This window comes from Oculina patagonica, chromosome 9 (genome assembly GCF_052425735.1).
Source record: "Oculina patagonica isolate OP01 chromosome 9, crgOcupat, whole genome shotgun sequence".
Lineage (NCBI taxonomy): Eukaryota > Metazoa > Cnidaria > Anthozoa > Scleractinia > Oculinidae > Oculina > Oculina patagonica.
Genome location: NC_135766.1, coordinates 10,546,427 through 10,571,645, shown reverse-complemented (window position 1 = coordinate 10,571,645; position 25,219 = coordinate 10,546,427). Strand labels below are relative to the sequence as shown.

Genomic DNA, 25,219 nt, shown 5'->3' with positions numbered 1-25,219 from the left:
CGAAACCACTACACTGCACGAGTGTCCATCAAGCGTCGATCAATTTTCGTGTAAGAGATTTAATTACTCAGCGGAACTGCTATGACTGAGCATGGGCACAAATGGAATATTTAAAAAAAGTGATAGTAAGTTTTACAGGGTAGTGGTAAGTAAGGGATAAAAACTTGAAAGCTTTAGTTAAAGCTACTGAAAATTTCTATCATCCTCTACAAGACAAACGAACAAATGAAAAGTGATGTTCTCAACAGTATTGCAATTGGTGATAATATAACTAGCAGAACATGATTTTGGATAGTCCATTCCCTGAATTATTCCTTCTGCGACCCAGGGACAGTCTAGAATAACTTGCATGTGCATGCTTAAAACAAACCAATGAAAAACCACAGAGACGTGTGGCGTTTCTTACATGCAACGTGTGCGCTAGGGTAAAAATAGTTTGCTAAAATGAAAAATTCAACTACGCAACAAATTTGCGCGACATCTACAAGAAAAATTGTCATAACCTTTGTCTAAAGCCGTAATACTTACTTACTTATCCTCATCGTGCCCATGAGGACTCTTGAGGCCGGCCAAAAAACTAAAACTGCGCCATCCATCCCGGTCCGCCGTCGATGCGACAGCAGCCCCCCACGAACACCAACCCAGCCGGTTTCTTTCTGTCTCCACGGTAATGAATCTCCGTAATGAATAGGTATTAAACCCACAAGTACTAAATTTTTGAATTTAACATCTGTGCGTGCGTTTCCAAAGGTGCTGTCGATTATGGTTTGGTTTCTTCAACTTCCCCCCTTTTTTTGGGATGGGGGGAGGGGGGTGGGGTTGACAGATTTCTGAGAATGCGCATGCAGGTCAATATTTCTGGACTCGCTCAACGACGCCTGTAACTGGGTTCACCGAAGGGAGAGTTCAGGGAGTGGACTACATTTAGGACAATCAAAACAACAAATATATTATGCTTAAGTCCGGTTTTCCATACACTGGGAATTTTGCTACTGGGAATGGGATTTGGACAAAAAATAGGCTGGGAAATGGGATTTGGGCAAAATTTGGGCTGGGAAATGGGATTTGGTACCCCCCTTCAGGACCCTCAAGTTAAAATAATAAGTTCAAGTATTGTGGGTAAGAAAGGTAATTACAGCCGCTTTGAAGTCGGACTTTCGTCTGATGACGTACCTACATGTAAAGTAATCAGAAAGGCAATTCGGATGTCAACCTTTACAAATTTATTAAAAAGCAGCCGCTGCAACGTAACTTTAGCAGGTCCTTGGGGAAAATTTTTTTGACAATAGCTGTTGTTCTCAGCGTCACGTAAGCAATTGTACGGTATATGCTTTACATAGAGAAATGAAATAGAACAACTTTAAATTTTGTTCCTGGCAAAAAATGAGTTTCCTATATTTTCCATTTCATCCAATTTACAAAACTTACAAACAGCCTTTGTAAGCTTTTCCTCAGGAGAATTTTTCCCTTCAATTGGTTACGTTTCCCACGTGACCGGAAGGTTTACCTTTGGGAAACTGGAGAGGCTCGGCGGGTACTCTTTACAGAAAACGATACACGGAGGCTCCAGGAAGGACTTACGTTTCCATTGGAATTACAATTATAAAAGTGCAGAGAAAACTTTCAGTGTAGTTTATAAAAGGACCTTCAAAAATATCTCGGTCGATTACATAAAACATTGAAGAAGTATATCATTATAAAACGTCAACAAAACAAACAAAAACAACAACAACAAAGGAAAAAAGGAATGCAGTATCCTTCCTGTAGGTATTTGAAAGGGGTACCATTTTCTATTATAAACCGCAGGTTTAAATGGTTACTTTTTGTGTCAAAAAGTTTATAAGAAGGGTAAGGATTTGGACCTCGAAAAAAAAGGAGCCTCCACGTGTAAAAAACAAAGGACCTCTAGGATTGCCTACGTAGGTGAACGGTATAATGGATTATACAGAAAGGCTCCACCCGAAAGGGGTACCTTTATGAGGCTGTAATTATGTTACTGAAAGAGTAGACATTTCCCGGGTCAGAGTATACAAACGCACAGCAAAGACTGCCACTATTCTTACTGCATAATTAATTAGCTCATAGCAGAAGTTTTAATTATATGTCCGAATTCCTTCTTTTCGGCGCATGCTTGTTGCAGTGTTGATGATTTGCGATCTAAGAGTATAAATCTCCTCATTTCGCTTGAAACGTGGTCATTTTAACGGTACTCTGGTACGACGGCCATCTTTTGCGACCCACCCACCTCCCATGGTGGCGGTTGACAGAACTTCACGTTTTATCCTCGTTGCATGCCTATTGCCTCAGCAGTCGCGAACTCTTCCCATAACTTAATCTTATGCGATGAGGTAATGAGTGTACAAAATATCTGGAACATACCAACCAAAAGGTAGTTTCATCTGTTAAAGATGTTTTAAGGGGCTATGTAGTTGAGAAACGACAAAAAATGCATTGTACCTTTTATAGGTTTGTAAAAAGGGTATCGATTTTATCGAAGGTATACGGAAGCATTACTCTTCCTGTTGAAAATGGTTTATGACAGAAAAAAGATTTTTGACTTCGGGACAGTACCACCCGCATTTGAAAGAAGGGTAAATGTATCCCCTCCCCGAGAATCAGAGATAAAACGGGTGGCCAACCCTGACACTAATTGGTGAAAAAAACAAACATGTCAACAACCTATGCGTAACGCGGGCAATAAACTCCAGTACGTTTAACTGAAATGAACGTAAGTAGTCATTTTCAAAAAGGCCCCTGGTTTAAGGCCATCGTAACTTGGTTAAAAATATAAAACAAACAGCTGTGACAAACGTTATAAAAAATCGCACAATTATTTACTAATTTTGACGTTTCCCAAAACGTCAATTTTAGTAAAATGCGATTTTCATAATATTTATAACTGCTTTTTTTATTTTTAGTGACTTGATTATTGGCCATTTCGAAGTTGCGCAGGGAATTGAGGCGAGTTTCAAATTCCAACTTATTGATAAAATGACACTACCACATGAAAGAGCGCATCGCGTTTGAGTGTCGGACGGAACGGCTATTGTAAGAAGCTCTTCCCCCAAGTACCTATTAACCTTGCGTTGTAGCGGCTGCTTTTTGTTAATTTTGTGAATGTTGTCAATTCCGAATTGGTTTTCCTGATAACATGTAGGTACGTCTTCAGACGAACGTCAGGCTTCAAAGCGATTTCTAACCCACATGCCAATACTTAAATTTATTCTTCAAACTAACAGGAACAGTTCTTAGCTGATCCATTTGTACTTTTCCAATATGTGAACACTGGTCCTTTATTGTTTGTTTTTCCTTCTATGAAGCACGACAAAGTAAATAAGCCTGTCTGATTGCAGGTAATTGAATTACCACTCTATCACGAAACAGAAAAGAATAATTCGATGGTAAGGCAATTCTAGTCTTTTTTTTAGATGGGGCGGTTTAAAACCAGGCCTATTGTGTTACGTTCATCAGCAATTTTTAAAAGTTTTATTCGGAAACTGGCTATGATGCAGGCCAAGCATATCAAAGACAGGAAATAAAGGTCGCCAATGAAAATTGTTAAGATAATTCATAAACAACAAAATATAAAATTTGAAAAATTGTTGTAAATTATTATATTGATCGGAATGTTACTTTAACAAGGGACACATCAGCACCGCCACTGCCCGCAGGCCATCCCCGCTTCCCAACCGCCCCCTCCACCTCCCCCCTTCAAACACTTCATTTCGGAAGGCCTTTCTAATACCCAGTCTACCCGCAAGGATTTATGAAGTTGTGTGACGATTTTGCCAAAGTATCGTTGCTACTTATGGCAGTATAACGGCTGAGCAAATGCCATCCACCTCTTAATGCGACTAAGTAACATGGATCGTAATTATCAGGCGAATTAACGGACCAAAACCAAGCTTCAAGGAGACGAAAATTAGTGCCAATGTTCAGAAGTGTTTATACAAACATACGAAGATCGACAATATTTTCCCTGTTGTTTACTGAATTCTGGACTCTTTCATGGGATGTCTGAAAGCTTTTTATGGATCAGGAGCAACTATTCATGAAGAAAAGGCAACATTCTGTTAATCAACGCGATAATATTGGTTTGGTTTGATGGCTACGCTGAAGGCTTCGTGTTCTATGGCTGTCACGCAATCTACGGCAAAATGTTACTTGGGCTCTCGCTTAAAAGGAATACAACTTGCAGCCAAATCATAAATACTTTAACAAGAAACCATAGCTATTTGTTTTATAAACTTATCGAAGGCGTTCAAACCGAGAAATCCGGATAATGAGATCGACAGCAGCAGAAAAACCGTAATTGTTTGGTACTGGCCTGGGAGTGTGAAATCGGCCGAAGCGGCAAAAACAGTGAACCGTTAAAAAAATATATTCGCTGGTCCAATTTCAACACTGGCTTAAAACATATTCCTATGTATGGTGAGTAACTTGCAGTTTGTTTTGTATTTGTATCTTCCCGGACCCTTGAGAAACTGGAATTCGAAAATGCCTAGTTTTGCGACTTTTGAAAATGTCGGGAAGCATGCCTTCTTAGTTTGCATGCAGATCGTGAATGATATACAGAGAAGATTTTTTCTAGTATGCATTTAAACAACCCAAGGACAAGTGTTATGTTGATGTAAATTGGAGTCTGTTGCTTGAATAAATCTAGAGATATACGCTGCTAAAGTTGACCTAAAATCACAACTTTTGTCACGCCACTGGGGCAATTTTTGGGGGGGTGGTCTGTTCTCGAAAACAATAAAGTCAATCAATCAAAAAATGTTACCATGGCTACTAGTTAGGTAAGGCCTCCATACCGTATAAATATGGTGGAGATCGTCCGACCCCCTTCTTCCGACATTTTGCAATATTGCCTGGATCTCTCAGTCAGAAACTCTTAATTTATTTGTCGGGTCAGAAAGCTGCCGTCATTAGTGTTTGACCTGAGATCCCCACCTAACTCTAACACTGGAACCATGTATAACAAAAGTGAATAAAAGGTCCAAAAACATGAACCCTCCAATTATACTGTATAATTTCAACTTTTGCATCAACAAAACCATTGTGTTGTAATGCACACGGTCGGTTTCTCAATAAAACACCAGTTCTCGAATAGATGCTGAGTCTCAAAGGAAAACAAGCACCTCAAACATGAAGGCGCAATAAGTTGTAAGTATATGGAAAAATCTATAGTTGTGAAAATAATGAATAAACGTCCTGTCTTGATAAACACCAGGCTTGAACAAACTGCTGCCTGAGTCAAATGTAAGGCTGGGTCTGCCAGGCCATGTTTGAAATACAATGTAAAATTTAATGCTGGGAGCAGTTAATTTTGATGGATTATCACACTACCATTACTTGGGGGCGTCTCACAATATTAAAGGAGGAAAGATTTAGGATTGATTCCCTGCGAGAAAAAGATGGGAATCTCTCTCTTCAAGGTAAAAGTTTCCTTGCTTTCCTCTTGTCACGCAAGTAAGCTACATATACATCTTCTTGTGAATTCAAGATGAGTTTACTTACACTGTAAACTGCTGTACTTAGCCATATCACTAATAAAAAGTCCCATATATCCACAAAGTACTGATCTACATGTTCAAATTTAAATATAAAATTGTACCTGCCATGTCTTGGCCTTTTTTGTCTTCTGATGAGTGTAAAGTACCTACATGAGCAGTATAAAATAATATTTTAATCAAACAAATTTGATGCTCAGGGCCATCCCCTTGCACTAACAACGTCTAGCAATCATATTAGCCGTAACATTATTGAACAGTGCAGTAAAGCTAAAAGTTTTACTTCAAAAAAAAAAAAACATAAACAAACCGGCCTCGCACATTACTTACCGAGAACTTATCACAAGACATGGCTGAACTCATTTTCGTTTCAACAAGATCCCGGTAAACAGTTGAGTTCTGAGGATTATCTACCAAAATTTCGCCGTAAAACTGTGATTTGTATCCAAAGGAATAAGCTTAGATGGAGCTTTCTCTATCGTTAACGCTTTAAAGCGTTGTAAAAACGAACAATCCACATAAAATGACGAGAAACTCTGTCTTGTTGGCGCCGCCATTTTGTATTTGCGCGGGTACATCGAGTTGTTGGACCCAGTCCTTCTCGTTCTCCACTTACACATCACGTGACTGTCTGGCCGATCCAAAATGGAGTTGTTGGAGTACTGCACGTTTGGAAATATTTTCCTTGCTGTCGTTTTCTTACTGATTCTCAATCAACTGAATGAGTTGTATCAGTTTAGGAACATGCCACCGGGACCTCGCCTGACAAGTTTGCCATTTATAGGAAATCTGTTGAGCTTTGACTCTGGACAAGGCCTTTGCGAATCCACAACAAGGTTTGTTTATAATACATAAATCTTTCTTTCAATAAAATTATGATACAAGGCAGAATAGCTTTTACCAGTTATTATTTCGCTTCCATAATGCTAGAGCACGAAATATTTTCTTGCTTTGTCTCGAAATGAAATTCAAATCATCCTTGTCCCTACACCCCCCTCCCCCAAACATTGTGAGATTGTGTTGTCCCAGAAAATATCCGCCTCCCCCATCCCCTCCCCGCCCAAAAGCCGCCCCACAGAGGGTTTTGGGGGTTTGAACCCCTCCTTCCCTCTGGAAATTCCAGTCTAGGTTCACACTTTCCTTTAAAAATTTCGGTTTCTAAGACCCCCTCCCCCTCAGAATTACCAATGAACCTCCACAGGGAGGGTATGGATATTTTCTTGAACTACTCATTTGCAGGACCTTTCGGGGTGGGGATGTAGTTTTTATGTGATGAGGATTGGCCCTTTTTTCTTGGGAACATTTGAGGAAATGGGCAAAAATATGAAAGTGAACTCAATTCCAAGATTTTCCCATCAATTCCAAGGCATTTTCTCACTATTCCGGCCCAGGGTGGGACATTTGCTAAAACAGGTCAGCCCAGGAGTGGGGAACTGTCAAAAACAATGTTATGTTATGGAATTTAAAAGTGAGTTGAGCTTGGTTGCTTGTAAATTTCCTGATTACCCCCAATATAAAAATATAAAAACTGAATTGATAAACATCATTTTTAAGCGAACCCCCACCATCAACATGCTCGAAAATTAGCACTTTGTTTTTATGCACGAATGAAATGTAACAGAAAGAAGAGCTCTTGCTTAAGTGACCAAGGCTTGGAAGGCTTGATTGAAACTTTTCCAAGAAACAGATAGGCCATTTCCTAATTACCCTTTGCCTTGGATTTAAAACGAGTCTACGTGCGAAACCATTTATATGAAAATGTGTTTCACCAACAGGTCCATTTTCATGCAAATCAAACTCATTTTCATTTGAATAATTTGCACGTAGACTTGTTTTAAAACAGAGGCAAAGGGCAACTTGGAAATGGCCTATTGATCCTTATATAATTTCTTTAGTTACTGAAAACTAATAAATCGCAAGATAACTGAGATTTCTTTCGATCTCATTTGAAAGGTGCTAATAGGTTCTATCTTTAAAACCATGTAATCATTTTCACACATTTGAATATGAACTGCTACAATGCAAGTAATGCAGCTGTGAAAAGGATGCGTATTTAACAAACTATTACTGCCTCACAGGATTGTAAGAGCTCGGTTCAAGACTATATTTCAAAATGGTGCAGAAAATTCCTCCAGAAGCCTTACCATAGGAATCTGTACATATAAGCTAGCCCCACCCAGGGGCATTTGGCACATTATTGAGATAAAAGCACAAATACCTGACAACTAACTGGAGGTGGGGGAGGGGAGAGGGGTTGCGGGGCAGGAGTGGGCTTGGAATTGATGAAGTTATAAGAACTGACAAATAAAAGACCTCATACGGGGGTGATTCATGAAAAGGTGGATGTAAGGACTGCTACTGATGAAACTTTTATTTTTTTTTTTGATCCAGTAAATAGAATTTTTTTAAATTTTTAATGTACATTAGCTAGATGAGTTATTTTAGTTTTTAAATAATTTAGGCGGTGTCACTCAATCTTTTTTTATTCAGTCATGATTATCACAAACTAAATATCATGCAGCTCCCCAACCTCGGCGGTTCCCAGGGTCTCTCTCTCCCCGGCCCCCAAACGAGGTTGGCAGCTCCCTACAAAGAGGAGATGTTTTCAGCTACTTTATTGCTTACTTTAATGGATGCTTCATAAAGCCAGCAATCTGTTTCAAAATACTGCTTCAAATCCTTTGGAGACAGACTCCGGATCGAGTGGTTCGGGTTCGAGCCCTGGCCATGGCCACTTTGCAGTGTTATTAGGCAAGACACTTTGCTCTCATAGTGCCTCTCTTTACCCAGGTGTATAAATGGGTACGGCAAAATAATGCTGGGGGTTACCCTGAGATGGACTAGCATCTTGGGGGGGGGGGAGGGGGGGGGGGAATTTCAGGATAAGCTCTGACAATGTGGGAATGTCTCTAAGGCACATGAGCAGCTCCTTTCTTTGTGAACTTGCCAAAACAATAACAACATAGGACCAGTGGGAAAGTTCGATTTTTTTTATTAATAGTAGTAAAAAAAGGTTTTCTAAGTTTTGTCTTTAAAGCAATGAAAGTTTCTCCGAAAAGCTTCTTGGTGTTAATATGTGGTGTTTGAAACCATCACGGAAATGGTAATGAAAACATGGCGATCGAATTAGCCTGCGTAGCAGGCGTCTGAGTAGTTTTTGTAGCGCGATCGTGCACTCTTTTAAACGTGCTGAAAACTACACAGACGCCTGCTACGCAGGCTACGATCGAATATTCCCGTGCCGGTTGGAGATAATGTTCTCGCTTTATTGTTTCTAGGTTGTTTGTTAACATGGTCATTCTTTGTTTTACCTCATTTACAATCCCCATGTGGGCCAGTTGAAAATCATGGTACAATCATTTGCATTTCACCACTAAAAAGTAGCATGGCATCACAAAATTCTGCGTTCTTATAACTACATGACGATGACGAAATATTCGGATAAACACACTGCTTATAGATTCGTAGTTAAGAGAATTGAACCCCTTTATAATAAGTGATTCCACGGCATGGTAGTCGGGATTGTCATAGCTTCCATTTCGCGGGAAAATATTGCCTGTTGCATCATCCTCTAAAAACCACTGACTACATTGTGAATTGATCGCATCGCAAGTTGTGAGAGCATCGCTACTCGGTCCCAGACCTCGTTTCTATTCCCCCACCTCCTGGAGCTACCCTCTTTTCCTCAATTGACATTTATTGCAGTAGAAACCTTTGTGTAATACACATAACATTTGAACTTTTGGCCAACAATTCATGTACATGTACTTTTGTACATTGTATTCTTATATATCTTCATATAATATTTGTAAATTTGTTTGTTTGGGTTTTGATTTGTTTTTTCTTCTTTTTAAGTTTTAAATTAACTTAATGTAGGCGCATTTGATCATATTCATATGCTTATTTTCGCTGAATAAGTATTAAATTATTATTAATTATTAAATTATTACTTTGTTAAATTCTTTCCATTTTCTTTTGATCACCAAGTTTAAGAAAGAAGTATGGTACAGTGTTTTCAATGAAAGTTGGCAGTTACAAAGTTGTTGTTGCTGAAGATGCTGCATCTGTAAAGGAAGTGTTGGTGAAAAAATCTGCAGATTATGCTGGAAGACCGCCATTACACTCCTTCCAGCTGGCTACACTTGGTATGTAGACTGAAGTGAGAAAAAAAACTTGGACTTTTCATTTTGGCTCTTATCATTCACACTATGACATCCTAGGCGAGACAATGAACATACCTGTCCTTTTCCATTTCTGTACACTCTTTTTTTTTCTTTTACTTGTAAGTATGCCATAATTGTGAAAGCTATATTCAATATCATAATGTAAAACAGGGAAACCGAAATCAAACTGGTTTGACAATTTTAAACCAAAGATAAATTTTAACCACAACATAGCTGCTGAGCGTGCTACGATTTGTGACCACAAGCCGTGGCGGCAAGTTGCCATCACAAAACAAATAAAATCATTATGAGTGATTTATTGTGGACAACAAATCACCGCCGGTTACCGTGATGCAGCAAAATGGTTCCTGACCTGAGTACAATCACAGGCAGATAGAGCGGTTTTCACTTGAGTGTCGAAAGTAAATTGCGTTTGCTTTGGTTTTGCATTGCTGCGCTTACTGATTGGCTTAAAAATCTCGCGCCACTTTCTCAGCCAATCAGAACTAAAACCAAAACCAATCGTGACTCGCTCGCACACGTTTTCCCGCGCTTCGTGCCAGCTACAAGTATTTGCTTCGAGTTTTGATTGGTTCACTGGATTGTCTGTGTCGTTTGTGATTGGCCAGAGTAATTACTTTGGTTTTGGTTTTACGACACTCAATTAAAAACTGCTCTAATCCTCTGTGTGTTAGAATCTTTTTTCAATGGAAAAAATGTTAATTATAAGGCAAACATTTTCATTCCATGGCCGCTGCGCAAAATCTTTATAAGTCATTCCTCTTACACAAAAAATCCCAGTCGGCAAACGTATTGTATTCATATGTGATAACTGGTTATTCTTACAGTTCTGTTCCTCACTTTTAAGGTGGAAAAGATATTGTAGCAGGAAACTATGGTCCTGCCTGGAGATTTCACCGTAAGCTGTTTATGACTGCTGTGCGACAGTACCTCTCTGATCAGCAACTTGTGGAAGAAAGGATCTCTGAACAGACAGGAAGGCTGATCCAGTATTTTGAGGACCAGAAAAGAAAGGATTTTGACCCCGCACAGATCCTAATGGAAAGTGTTGCAAACGTGATTTGTCGAATCACATTTGGAAAGCATTTTGATTCGTCCCATCCAGATTTTGAGGAACTTTTACAATTGAATATCATAGGCTTTTCAGACACTAAAAGAAATGCCCAAAACTTTATTTTAGATTTCTTTCCAATAGCAAAATACTTTCCATTTCGTAGTTATCAAACTGTGCTTCAACTGACTGACCGAGTCTTTGAAATTCTTCGCCATCAGTTAAAGTTACAAGAGACAGAATTTGACCCTAACGCAGAGATCGATTGCCTTACTGGAAGTCTTTTAAAAGAGAGGATTGCAGCTGAAAGTGAAGTGGGTGCAGAAGACAAAGCATCCATCCTGTCAGATGACTACATAATCAACACCTTAGAAGACGTTTTCGGCGCTGGTTATGAGACAACCAGTACAACCCTGCGATGGGCCATTGCATACCTAGTTCACCATCCTCAATGTCAAACAGAGGTGCAGGACCAGTTAGATGAAGTGGTTGGAAGGGACCGAATGCCAGGTCTGGATGATCGTCCAAATCTTCCGCTCGTTCAGGCGACGATTATGGAAGCACTACGACTGGGAAATGTTGCTGAAGCAGCTCTTCCACATTACACCCTGAAGGACACCTCGCTAGCTGGGTACCGTGTCCCAAAGGATACAGTAGTCTTTGTCAATTTGATGAATGTCCATCTGGATCCAAGCTGCTGGGAGAATCCAAACTCGTTCGACCCTCGCCGCCACATTGACCCTGATGGCCAGCTCATCACCAACTCCGGAAACTTTCTGCCGTTCTCAGCAGGGCGCCGCGTTTGTGCTGGTGAAGCTCTGGCGAAGGTGAGACAAAAAAAAAATCTTGCAGTTATAAATATTACACGTCTTGTACACGTTAGTGGACACTCTAGAAAAATGGCTGTAATTAAGAGTCAATGTTAACTAGCACTGCTGTGCAAAAGGGAGATAACGGTCCGGGCTAACTTGAGTCCAAGCTGCAGGCGAGGGATAAAACAAGCTCTAGGAATGGCCAAAAACATATTTACTCCCCAAAACATTCAACTATATTACCCTATTGTCATGATTTCAGATGGCATTAAGAAAAGGAATCAAAGACAGGAAGCGATATCTTGAACACTGCTGGCGTCGAGTCGGCAGATTACCAAAACATGTTAAAACATCTTTGCTTCAGAAATTGTGAAATAAAATGAATAGAAATATTGCAGAATTCCATAGACAACATGGAAGTAGTCATTTATAAGCGTAATTGTTCAATTGACTGAACTGGCAGTTAAGCATTATTGGCTGACGAAAGCGGGTTTCGCTCGACGAAGACAAACTTTCCGGCATTCGCTTTTCTGCCTGGTTTCTTCTTTGAGTTCCTGTATAATTTCTCTTTATCTATTCTAGCTGTCAAGACTGAGAATTTGCATCCCCCTAAGGTTTTTTTAGCCATTTGTTGTTATAAAGCTCATAACAGTTTGCAGTTGCTGATGGTAGCACTTCGAGTCAAATGGCCGGCACGAAGAGCTGCCAGCTAGCAAGTAAACGGTACAAACAGTGAATGAATGGGTCCAATTCTGATTGGCTGACTGTGGTTTTCCGTTATTTCTGGTTGGATCAGAGAATTGAATTATCCATTTTAACAATGTCCACCACAAGATTTTAAATCCAGCGCCCTTAACCACTATGCCACATAACGCAGCCTTTTTCGTTAGTTTACGTTTTAATTTGTTGAGACATCTGTGGGGTTTTAAAGATACCGTACGTTAACAAGACTTCAAAGGAGGTCTCCAGTAGTATGGAGTCGGGGAGCCTAATCGTTGCTATTCCCCCTGGATGTGATTCTTGCATATCGCAGGTTCCCTTCTTAATAGATAGAAAGATAGAAGATAGAAAACTTTATTTGGGTGTCAAAGCCTTTTAGCCTGGGATAAACCGATGCACAACTAAAAAATTAACTAATACTAATAGCAATGCAAGTAAATATATTACTATAAGTATATATCAATAACAATCTGAAATTAATCTAGCAGCTCTGTGTAAAATCCATACCTGTGTGTGAAAACTAGAGTTTTTTGTCGGTCAAACGTAACAGTTTGGTAGATGTTTAACACTCCAAGTTTTAGTGCACACATGACGTTTTTCAGGTGCGTAATTTTTTCCCTCTCTTTTTAGGTGGAACTTTTCCTATTCTTGTCCTGGATGTTGCACAAGTTCACATTTTTGCCGTCGGAGGAAGGCAGCCTTCCAGATCTAAAAGGATTAAATGGTTTTACTCGGTATCCAGCACGTTACCAAATTAGAGTCATAAAACGCCAGTGAAGAAGATGAAGGGTGCTAAGATTTGACTCATAAAAAACTTCTACCTACTAAGTATAATAGAAACATTTAGTATAAAATGGCTCTACATCTGGGCCGGGTTGTTCGAAAGACGATTAACATTAACCCAGGATTAAAAGATGATCAAGATTTTAATTTCTCTTGTTTTAAAGGGTTTTCCATAGCTAAAGTTTTGTTGAGTTTGAGATTGGTCCACGTCAAAAATGGGGGACAGAAAATAAAAACAGAAAACCTCAACGAAATGTTATAAAATTAAATTTGAATTTCACGCTAATCCTGGATTAGCTTAATCGTGGTTTGAATCAATGCCTGGTCAATCATAATCGTGCAAGGATACCCTATTAAAGAATCTGATGCTTCCAATTAAACGCCTTTCAGGGATAAACATTGCATTTTGGCATGTAGACTTGGAAATCACTGCATGTGTCAAATTGTGTTTTGTCCGTTAGCGTAAGTTTACTTTGCTCCGTTCAATAAAATAAGTACACTATAACCTCAAAGTCAAAACGTTCGGTCAAAGTTCGACTCTGTGATTTTTATTTCTCATTGTTGAGGTCGTGAATAACTGGTTCGCAAGGTGATGTACTTGTTCTAAGTCAATTTGCCAGCTTTCCAGAGTCTACGTGATGGTTTGAGTCCACCCACAACTTTGTGTGTCATCGTTAGATGTGCTCATCAGTGATTGTTCACATCTTTCTTCCTCTTCACTCACTCGTCTTGTACTCAACACAGACATTACATTAAGCTGTTGCGCAAAAGCACAGTGGTCAAAACAACAAAGCTATCACTTGTCTTATGTTACCCTTCAGCAACTAGGAATCACTTTCATAAGCAATAGCAAGGCTTTTGCATAAAGAAAAAACAACAACAACAACAACAACAAAAACATTTAAAATGTGCGTTTCTGAGATGGGCTATAAATGCTTGTAGATGTCGCTTTGATTTCCATTTTAGAGGACAAATAAAAGAGAAGTTTGTTTGTTTGGTTTGTTTTTATCGTTTTGTCTGTTTTTTCTTACATTGTAAAGACTAACACGTTCTCTGATATCTTTGCTTATGGCAGTATCCAGTTTGCCTGGTAGTCTGAAAATTTAAAATTGATCCTTTGTACTGCCAACACGTCTGTCACTAGGTTCGTCACAGTCCTGGTCAGTACATGTTGTAGTGTTAAGTAACATGTTTGCGAGCAAGACAAATATAAGTAACCTCGTTATAAGAAAAATCAAATAAGTAAAATGTAAAGGGAATGTTTAGTGCCAAAAACATCTTCAATGATGGAACCAAACGTTTCGTGCTTAGCCCTTCATCAGTGGTGAATAACGTTATTTACCACTTAGTTGTTTACATAGTACCACGAAGTATTTGGAACTTTTGTTCTTGTGATTGTTTTATGGTAAACAAAACGAACCCTCGATTTCAAGAGCCACCTGATAACTCGAACCAAACGTCGTTCCCTTTTTTCCTTTCGTCGTTCCCTTTTCAAATCCCCAAAGGAAACGATAATTGGTTCGAGTAATCAGGTTTCCAATGCAGCCTTGTTCCCAGGGTCCTCGCTTCTTGTCACCTGGGGCGAGATAGAGGTGACGGGAAGGTGAGAACCCTGTGAACGAGGTTGAATTTTACTGTAGTTGCGCATGTCAGGTTAGTGATGACTTTAGTTACGTAAGATTCAGTCAGTTTTCGTGTTTGTATTGGACGTCCACAAAAAAATTAAGTGAAAAGGATATTCAGTTTAGCATGACTTCAACTAAGCAACAGTGGTTTATCAGTCTAGATTTGTATGTGAGGCAAAATTATCCTGTGGGTGCTCGAGCCAGTGTACATGTGTAAGGCAGGGCACCCTCGACACTCTCGTTTGCCTCCCTCCCCTATCTCCCAATCACAGCGTGAGGCTGCACGTGAAAGGCAAGGTTAATTAAAAATGCGTCCACTCTCTCTGGTTCAAGTTGTTGGAGAAACCCAAAAAATTGCAAACCATGGTTATTTTTCCGTATTCTTATATCGCGGAGAGAGGCAGGCGGATCAAAAATTTGCTGCAGTAAAAGAATGGTCTTCGAACTATGCCCATGCGAAGTTTTGGAGAGCGAATCAAAACAAAAGCAATTTTTGGGTTCTTTTTATCGAACAGTGGTGTTTTTGAGCGTCGGAAGTGTTAAAAATTAAAGATATCGGTTATAAAAGGTTTAAATGCTTTACAACATTACATAAATTACAGATGATGTGAAATGTGAACTTAACTAGCGGTTTATCATATTTTCTTTCGATATGATTTTTTCCTATAATGTTTCATTCAAATCCTTATAATTTTGAAGCCGCCATTTTGACCGAGTTGTCAAAGTGTAAGCCTGAGCTCCCTGTGGTAAAAAGTGGCCCACAACGGTTTTCAGCTCTTACACTTTATTCAAATTGGACATTAGTTTGATATTATTATTGTAGTTATACTTTGTATGTCTTGTATTGTACCTTTCTAACTGCCCGGGAGTATTTTGCTTTTGTGTTCTACGCAGCGATTTCTTGTTGAACCTGATTTCTGTTCATATAATCATTTCGGCCGATCGTTCGTGCGCATAGGACAACAGTACAGATCCTGTCGATCGCCCTATCACAAGCGATATCGTCATGACTGACGTCATCGTTTTAACAAGTGAACGATTCATGTGCCCGGAGTTTTCAATCGCCTACGCTACTGTCTCGTGATCGTGACAATACTTGACGATAAATATTGAAATTGTGTTACCCCGAGTAAATTTGCATTTTCCGTCAAAGACAGACTTGTTGACGAAATGTTTTACCTTTAAATTTATTTCACGAAATTTGAAACAGCCCTTGTTTTGTTCCTTTCAATTTGTTCTTAAATGACGCCGTGTTTTCTGACGGATCTTGTGATTTCCTGATGCATGAAACAAATCTCCACCAACGTTTTACTGATGATGTCAGTGCTTTTTCCTTTTGTCTCGCAGTATTTACTTCTTGGTTTTGTTGTTTCCTTTTTCTTTACAATGGCAGAATTCATATGACTGTCGCATGACTTACAAGTGCTTTCCTTATTGGCTGAACACCAAATGGCGTGAAAACCAAATCGCGTGATACATATATAATTTTAGTGTATATATTGTAATCGACAAAACGCTGTTTCTTCATTGTAGCCACTAACATGGAGTTGGTGTGGTCGGAGCTTTTTACGCTTGGAAATATTTTCCTTGCTATCGTTTTCTTGCTGATTCTCAATCAACTGATTGAGCTGTATCAGTTTAGGAACATGCCGCCGGGACCTCGTCTGACAAGTTTGCCATTTGTAGGAAATTTGCTGAGCTTTGATTCTGGGGAAACCCTTGGCGAATCCACAGCAAGGTTTGTTTACATTGTGCTGTTGTGGTTAGAACCCGCGATAAAGCACGGCGCGTCAACTGTTTTACTATTCAGTCTAGTTTTCATCTTGCTTAATCCTCGGAACTACATAGAAATCTTTTCCTTTGACTGTAAGTGGTCCTAAAGGGGGGTATAAAATCCCATTTCCCTACCCAAATATTGGCCAAATCCCATTCCCCAGGCTATAGTTTTCCGATTTTCCAAATTCCAGTCCCAGTTCTACTGTTTATGTGTTTGTGATCTCCAGCCCCAGTGGTCCAAATCTCATTTTCCCCGTGAAAATTTGCCCAAATCTCTCTTCCCATTTTGCCTCTTCAGGCCTTTCCTGTAATGCATTTAGATTGCTTAAGAAATTGACGTGCAACACAGAACTTGTGGGCTTAAGCGTCCTTGCATACGTTAGACGACGCGCTTCACACTTGATTAATCACGCAACGCTCCTCCGACTCTTCTTTCTATATGATGACCACGCTTATGGGAACAGATAATTTATAGCTTTTCTATGTTCAAAACAACAAAAATCAACGACACGTGTGCTCTGCCTTGTCAATCACTTACGCTGTCTTTTATTGTTTCGATTGTTCAGTGTGACTATCTCGTGACACAACTGACGTCAAATATCGAAATTGTGTTATGACTCATGATATTTGCATTTTTAATCCAAGATGGAGTCGCCCACTGTCGAAGTATTTTCAGTTATCTTTGGAAATATTTTCCTTGCTATCGCTTTCTTTCAGCTCAATCAACTGATTGAGCTGTACAGTTTAGGAACATGCCACCGGGACCTAGTCTGACAACTGAGTTTGCCTTTTTATGGGAAATTTGTTGAGCTTCGATTTACGGAGAAACCCTTGCGAATCCATAGCAAGGTTTGTCTACATCGTGCTGTTGTGATTAGAACCGTGATTAGCACGGCGCGTTAACCATTTTCTAAAGTCAGTCTTGCTTATTCCTTGAAAATAAAATACTTTTTTGGTTCCCCTTCACACATAACCCACCACAAACACCCCAAAATATAGAAATCTCTCTTCCCATTTTCTCTTCCACTTTTTAATGCATTTAGATTACTTTGGAAATTGATTTGCTTCGCAAAAATCAACACAAGCATCCTTGCATACATTAGACATGCTTGATCTTCGCATTATTCGCTTGGTTAATCGTGTCGAATCACGCAACGCTTCTCCAATTCTTCTTTCTATATCATAGTCATGAAAAACCTTCTGTGGGTCTTCTATATATGATAACCACGCTTATAGAGACTAATCATAATCAGCTTGATCAACTATCATGATTGCATTTTCGATCTGCGGATAGTTTATTCTATTCAGAGCTTCTACTCTCGCAGTAATTAACCGACACCAAGCTAGCGGTCGTTTGGGAAGTCTTGGCTTGTTTTTCTTTCTTCTTTTTGCCAGTAGTTATGTTCTTGTGTTTGGTTAGACGTTTGCTTATTCTTCTGGCTGGCTATTTGATTTGCTTATTAACCACAAGTCAACAGAACTTAAACGTCCTTGCATACAAACGCTTTTGTCTCCTCAATTTGTCCTCTTGTATCGTCACGCAATGCTTCTCCGACCACTTCTCTACTCTTTTCCTTTCGTTTGATGGTAACAATCTTGCCAACTTTTGAAAAAAAAAAACAGTGACAGTTTACAGAAATAAGGGCATCCCTATAAGACGAGCTCTGGCTATTACAGATTTCCGAACAGTTCTTTCGGCCACAACAGGCAAAATATTGTTTTGTTTTACTCACCCTATAAATTATACGTAGATCTATTATAATCGATCGTTTTTGTAAGTGCTTCTGGTTTAGACTTTTCTACTTCTTGACTGAAGTTTCTTGGATACATCAGTGCTTTCCTGCGGTCCCCGTTCTTTTTTTTTTTTTGGTGCATCGTGTTTTCACGGTGTTTGCATTAAAGACATTATACAACCATTTTTTTGCTAATTTTGCTAGCTCCTTATATTAGTCTTGGTCGATTGAACGCATCAGATAATTAACCAAACGTTATTACTATTATTAATCAGAACCTTATTGTTAAGCGGCAATTGTAATAAGTCGACGGTTGAAACTGCCAACTGTTCCTTCTTTACGTACGAAACAGAACAAAATTATAGCAAATATTTGAACATTTCACGGCGGCACTCCATCTTCGCGAAAATGGAACAAGACATGTATTGGACATTTTGCCTAGTAGGTCTCAATTTGTAGCAAAATACCAAATAATAATTATTTTTATCCCGTGCCTCGGAAGAATACAGCCAATCAGGAGCCTAGAAAGCCGTTGCCTATTCTGCGGTATTCCACGGGGAATACAATGTATTCCACGAAAGTTTCCGGGAAGGCCAATGGCAGCGCGCTCTATTTTTTCATTCAGCTCAGTTTAGATTTTGCGAGACGAATAAAGAATTGAACCACATTATTCTCTCGAATTCGACACTGATACTAAAGGCGGAAAACGGAAGGCGGAATTTGCCAAGCAGCAACCGAAAACCCAGGAACGGTTGAAATCAGTAAATAGCTTTGGATTGCGAACTTTTTCACGTCATTTTTCTTTGTGTACACACTCACCTAAAGGCTCGTGTGCATACTGAAAAATCAAGTCACTCGTGGGATATATACTAGTTATGCAACGCTTTCGAGTGGTATACTATGGAATATCCCACGAGTCACTTGTATGTTCTCGGTATACACACGAGCCTTTAGGCGAGTGTGTATGCCAAGAAAATACAAGTGACAAGTGGGATATTCCATAGTATACCACGAGAAAGTGTTGTGTAACTATTTTATACCATGCCATAGAAAATACACTTATTAAATTTCGTCGAGAATACAGTCGCAGCGCACTATGGGAAGGTTGGGTTGAATACCGTCGAATATACAACGGCTTTCCTGTATTCTGATTGGCTGTATTTTTTATGGCATGGTATAATTCACGATATACCACTCGAAAACATTGCATAACTAGTATATAACAATTTTGTACAGCACTTCATGTTCTTTATTCCATTATTCTTATTTTCTTACGAAGCTTGAGAAAGAAGTATGGTACAGTATATTCCATGAAGGTTGGCAGTTATAAACTTGTTGTCGCGGATGACGCTGCATCTGTGAAGGAAGTCCTGGTGAAGAAATCTGCTGACTATGCTGGAAGACCTCCATTTTATTCCTTTTTGATGGGTACACTTGGTATGTGTATATAACTTAAACTACACTACAGTACCTAAAGAGTAAAAAAAAAAAAGAGAACTAAATTATGGTCATCATTGTTCGTGCTCATGTTCATTTTTTATTTCTTTCATCTGTCAAATCTTGAGAATTCGATTTGCCGGAATTGGTAAAATATGTCTCGTGAAAGTAAAAATGGAGTCGGACCAATAACAATTATTTACCAGGAGTCAGTGAGGCATGCTATGCGGAGTCCAGAGACGTCAAAACTTAATAAGTTTAGCCTTTTGATTTATCGTGTATAAAGTGTTTTTTCACTTATGTTTTATGCAGTTTTAGCTAGTCATTGTCGAAACTGGGAGACAAAAAAATATAAAACGAACATCTCACTGAAATGTCACAAAGCTTCAGTAAAAAAAATCATGTGCTTGGAGCTACCGGATGCTGAACGATCCAGTACAGAATTAGGCTCTGCCTTATGTTGTATAAATTTTTTGTAATTACTTTTACATTTTTGTACTTAAGGTGGGAAGGATATTGCAGCAGGAAACTATGGTCCTGCCTGGAAATTTCACCGAAAGCTGTTTGTCACAGCTATACGGTAATATATTCTATTTTCAGTTTATTTTCCGTTGCATTTCAGGCGGAAAGGATATCGCCCTTGGGAACTATGGTCCTGCCTGGAGATTTCACCGTAAGCTGTTTATGACAGCTGTGCGACAGTATCTCTCTGATCAGCAACTGGTGGAAGAAAGGATCTCAGAACAGGCAACAAGACTGATCCAGTATTTTGAGGACCAGAATGGAAAGGATTTTGATCCAGGGCAGATTCTTATGGAAAGTGTTGCAAACGTGATTTGTCGAATCACATTTGGAAAGCACTTTGATTCGTCCCATCCAGATTTCGAGGAATTTTTGCGGTTGAATAATGAATCCTTCACAGACACTGAAGCAAGTTCTCAAACGTTTTTCTTAGATTTCTTTCCAATAGCAAAATACTTTCCATTCCATAGTTATCAATCAGAGCAGAAGACTGCTGATCGAATCTTTGAAATTCTTCGCCATCAGTTAAAGGTACAGGAACAAGAGTTCGACCCAACCGCGGAGATCGAGAGCCTCACTGGAAGTCTCTTAAAAGAGAGGATTGCAGCTGAAAGCGAGGTTGGTGCAGAAGACAAAGCATCTATTCTGTCAGATGACTACATAATCAACACCTTGGAAGACATGTTCAGCGCTGGTTATGAGACCACCAGTACTACCCTGCGATGGGCCATTGCATACCTAGTTAACTATCCAGAATGTCAAACAGAGATACAGAGCCAGCTTGATAAAGTGGTTGGAAGGGACCGAATGCCAGGACTGGATGATCGTCCACATCTTCCGCTCGTCCAGGCCACTATAATGGAGGCACTGAGAGTAGGAAATGTTGCTGAAGCCGCCCTTCCCCATTACACGCTGAACGACACCTCACTGGCTGGGTACCGTGTTCCCAAGGACACAGTAGTGCTGGTCAATTTGATGAATGTCCATCTGGATCCAAGCTGTTGGGAGAATCCAAACTCGTTCAACCCTCACCGCCACATTGATGCCGATGGCCAGCTCATCACCAACTCCGGAAACTTTCTGCCGTTCTCAGCAGGGCGCCGAGTGTGTGCCGGTGAAGCACTGGCAAAGGTGAGACGTAAAACTCACACATTTTTAAGTAGACAACCTACAGAGAAGTTGGGCACCTTTTTAAAAAGTTAAACTAGTTGTACCTATCGGTAAGTGCCAACGAGCGAAATACTCATGTTTGTTCATAAGAACAGACATATTGAATGGTTTTTGATAGAACTATATTTGAAATGACCACTGATATGGTAAATTGTATTTTAGGTAATATGCGAAAAAAGTGCTATTTCTCTGGTGTTCATAAATGACACAGGCTTGATAGTCTGCGTAGCAGGCGCCGTAGTTTCCAGCGCGCGTATCTCCCTAAAAAACGTACACAGATGTCTGCTACGCAGGCTACGGGTTTGACAGATTGATAACTCTTGACAAATCTTTAAATTCTTTTCAACGTTAAAATGTCACAAAATGTAGGCAATAAATGAGGTTTAATCACTGTTTTTGTTATAAATACAACACGCGATAGTGAAAATGTTTCCGTCCACAAAAGGGATAGTTGCATTTCAAGAACTTCTTTTAAATCAAATCCCAAAATCAAAACTGCTAAGATGCTTTTTTAAAAATAATTTTCAGTAATCAGAGACAGTAATGCACGGGTCAGATTTCAGTTTCGCATGCGAATTGTCATGTTCAGTTACGCAAAACTTGAAAAATCTGAACAGAAAACAAAACTTGAACGGTCAAGGATTATTTGGAGACAAACTTTTTATTCAAGTTAACATTACATTTGCCGTTAGAAGCAAAAAACTTTTGACTTTCTTGTGTGTATGACAAGCAGTAATTTAAGTGAGCGTCGCTTTGAATTGATGTTATCCCTACGCGGAGCGAAAATGCGTGTCAAATAAAATATTAACGGTATTTGATAGGCAAAAAACTTTTGACTTTCTTGTGTGTATGACAAGCAGTAATTTAAGTGAGCGTCGCTTTGAATTGATGTTATTCCTACGCGGAGCGAAAATGCGTGTCAAATAAAATATTAACGGTATTTGATTTGGAATAAATCATCGGTCAAACAATTACTATAAACACAATCAACACTAAAAGGAAGCATTTACCCGACTTCAGCATTCTCATAAGTCAAGAAGACTCTATTTGAAGTCAACAGTCCGCTTTTGATTTTAATGTCTCTCTTCGATCGTAAATCAAAGGACTCCAAAGTCGAAAGATTATTTCATCGCTTTGAAGACCTTGATGTTCATTTTTTCGGCGGTCGAAATTCTGTAGGGTATTCTCTTTCGGTTTATAATTCCCTAAAGATGTATTTATCGGTAAAGGGATGAATGACCACATTGAAAATTTAAACAGCGAGCCGCGTGGACGCCATTTTGGTCATTTGCTCTGTAGCAAGGAGTGAGAGACTGGGAACCAGTTGGGAAGAACAATACAACCCAAATATGGGGTTTACTTACACCCAAATATGGTAAAAAAAAAAGTCCCTTACGCAGAACTTAAGATTTTCTCTGCCTATACACTCATACGCACACGGCTCTATGATTCTGCCGCCTCGACAGCCTCACCTCTTGGCTCGGCTGTCTCGTTGGCAAAAAGGTGGATTTACGAAAGGAAAAGGGGAAAATATGTTTTAGTACTAGTAGTCGGAAATGCTTAGGGGATCATCCGTTGTGGCACCAAACGTTCTTCAGTTACATTCAGAAACTGATAATAGTGTTTCATTTGTAATACCCCTGGATGTGATGCTCATTTATGTCAGACCAGCATTTATGTCAGGTTTCACCACCAATCTGCTGGTACCGGTTCAGATTGTGGAATGCCAATTTGAAGGCACTGTTTATCGCTGTGCCTTTCTCTTTTCCCAAATTATAGAATTAATAACTGTGCTCAGGGCAATGATTTCAGTATAAGGAACTGATTTTATAAAGGATGCCCACCCTTCACACGAACCATCCTGTTGTAGGAGTGAATTCTCTCCTGGTATGGAAATATTACTTGTAGATATTACCCCAACCAGTACAAAATTGTTTTGGTGAATCATTCCAAACGGAAAAACGCCAATTTGATGTATCCTACATGACACTTTTGTTGTGCAGTCTTCTTTTGTTTGTGTCAGTTTGATTTTTGTTAGCGTGGAAATTAAGCAGCCCGTTTTTACGTGCATGTATGATTTTTTACATGTTTGTATTTGATTCTCTCTTTTTAGGTGGAGCTGTTCCTTTTCTTGTCCTGGATGCTGCACAAGTTCACATTTTTGCCGTCGGAGAATGGCACTCTTCCGGATCTCAAAGGAGTAACTGGTTTTACACGGTATCCAGCACCTTACCAAATAAGAGTTTTAAAGCGCTTGTAAATAAGTAAAAGGGTGTGCAATCCCGATTCATTTTTGGAAAGCAGTACTCAGTACCCTAGCATGTAATCAATTATATTTTGTCATTATATCCTGTTAAATGCCTGTCACGGGTAAGCTTTGGAATGTACAATTTTTGTAGCGCTCAAGCAAAAGTTCGATCCGTATTTTTTCGATTTTGTTGAGATCGTGAATAACTAGTGTAGTAGTATAATAGTGGTTAGTTTTAATTTTTGTAGGAATAATGCACACAAGGTCACACAAAATTTTGCGGTTTGCTTTACCGGGGCTGTTCGCATGAAAATGCAACTTTTAAAAGGTACCATTGATTGTAATTGTAGCAAAACTGTAGCCGGGGATCTTCTTGAAAAAGCCCAGTAGAGCTTGTTAATATGTTCTGCAACTGATTGTAATAATGAGACGTTTTCATAAATGATGGGCGAATAAAGTTGGATAGACAAAATCTGCCAATGTCCTTTGAAAGTCGCACATTTGTCCAGCGGTACGTACTTTAAAGGCACGCATGCTACAATGCAGGTCAAAAGTAGTTGGGACACTAGTTTACGCGATCTTTCATTCATACAAAATAATTTGTTGTACTGCTCCCCTTGTAAAAGATTAGATTTTCCATTTTCCTTGTTATTCGTAAATAATTTTAATATACATTATTATTTAACCCACCATAATCCTACCGTGTGTAATAGTTTATTCGCAACATTGACGGGAGGAGGGGACTGGCCGTTTGTGTCGCAAGGATTGTGTTTAGTGTCCCACCACTTATGACCCGCATTGTTGGGACAAAATTGCTCACAGCTCACTGAAATGCGTGGCTATTCTTTGTATTCAAATCTCTACCAGTCTCACTAATGTTGGTAGCGTGGCAGTCTAACAATTTGGAACAATTGAGCTAAAAAAAGTAAATGTAGTCCTCTCTGTTAAAATGTTCGACCACCCATACCCTCAGAATGCCATCATCGTTTACCGCCACACCCTCTCCCTCTCTCGGAATTTTCCGGGGTTCTTTGTTTTTATTTCTTTCTTGAGTCCATTAGGATTATTTTGCTTGGCTCCCTAAAAATCTACGGATTTTAATCCGTCTTAAAAGTGCGTGTTCTAGACCTTTCTGGTTCAAAAAGAAATCATCAAACAGCATGGTTAATTATCGTGTTTATGCTCGCCTGGGATAGTCCCCGAATTCCAAGTTATTTTTTAAGCCTCTCCTTTCGTACACGTTTTCAAACGAACGCTCCTGTATAAATACATCTTTTAAATGCAAAATATAAACTTAGTTTAAGAAAATGATCCTGTGTTCCTTCACTGTCCACATTTTTTATAACGCTATACAAAGAACGTTTCCATTAAGCGGTGAGGAAGAAAAGGCTGCGTTGGTTCAAAAGATTTGAAAGGTCTGCCATTTGGAACTACAGTAGTCTCCTTCGCAGCGTTGCGTGACGTCCCAAAAAGCGGCTGCGAAGGAGACTAGAACTACAGTAGTTTAGAGTTTTGCTTGTAAAACCGCTTGACACCTGTCACTCATTTTTAGAAAATACAGCACAACGTACATCACGAAGGAGTCTAGCCTGCGAGCAGGCTCACCTTGGGGCACGCGCGAGTGGCGAGCGTAGCGATAAGACAGAAG

General features: G+C 39.4%; 3 protein-coding genes across 3 annotated transcripts in view; 2 read left to right on the top strand and 1 right to left on the bottom strand.

Annotated features, from left to right (window-relative positions):
* Positions 1–6,088, bottom strand: part of LOC144665647 (5'-3' DNA helicase ZGRF1-like) — a 64,239-nt gene extending 58,151 nt beyond the window's left edge. The window contains 2 exon segments of the mRNA XM_078526913.1: positions 5,615–5,659; positions 5,841–6,088. Coding sequence (XP_078383039.1) covers positions 5,615–5,659; positions 5,841–5,873 — 78 coding nt within the window. The 5' untranslated portion in view covers positions 5,874–6,088.
* A 65-nt stretch (positions 6,089–6,153) lies between these two features.
* LOC144665710 (steroid 17-alpha-hydroxylase/17,20 lyase-like) lies at positions 6,154–13,431 on the top strand. The gene is made up of 4 exons (XM_078527000.1): positions 6,154–6,346; positions 9,498–9,655; positions 10,542–11,572; positions 12,908–13,431. The coding sequence occupies exons 1-4, from the start codon at positions 6,156–6,158 to the stop codon at positions 13,052–13,054; spliced, it is 1,527 nt and encodes a 508-aa protein (XP_078383126.1). The 5' UTR covers positions 6,154–6,155; the 3' UTR covers positions 13,055–13,431.
* Positions 13,432–15,543: 2,112 nt separating this feature from the next.
* LOC144665703 (steroid 17-alpha-hydroxylase/17,20 lyase-like) lies at positions 15,544–24,066 on the top strand. The gene is made up of 4 exons (XM_078526994.1): positions 15,544–16,423; positions 19,474–19,631; positions 20,254–21,284; positions 23,437–24,066. Exons 1-4 carry the CDS (start codon positions 16,227–16,229, stop codon positions 23,581–23,583), a joined length of 1,533 nt encoding a protein of 510 aa, XP_078383120.1. The 5' UTR covers positions 15,544–16,226; the 3' UTR covers positions 23,584–24,066.
* Positions 24,067–25,219: the final 1,153 nt, after the last annotated feature.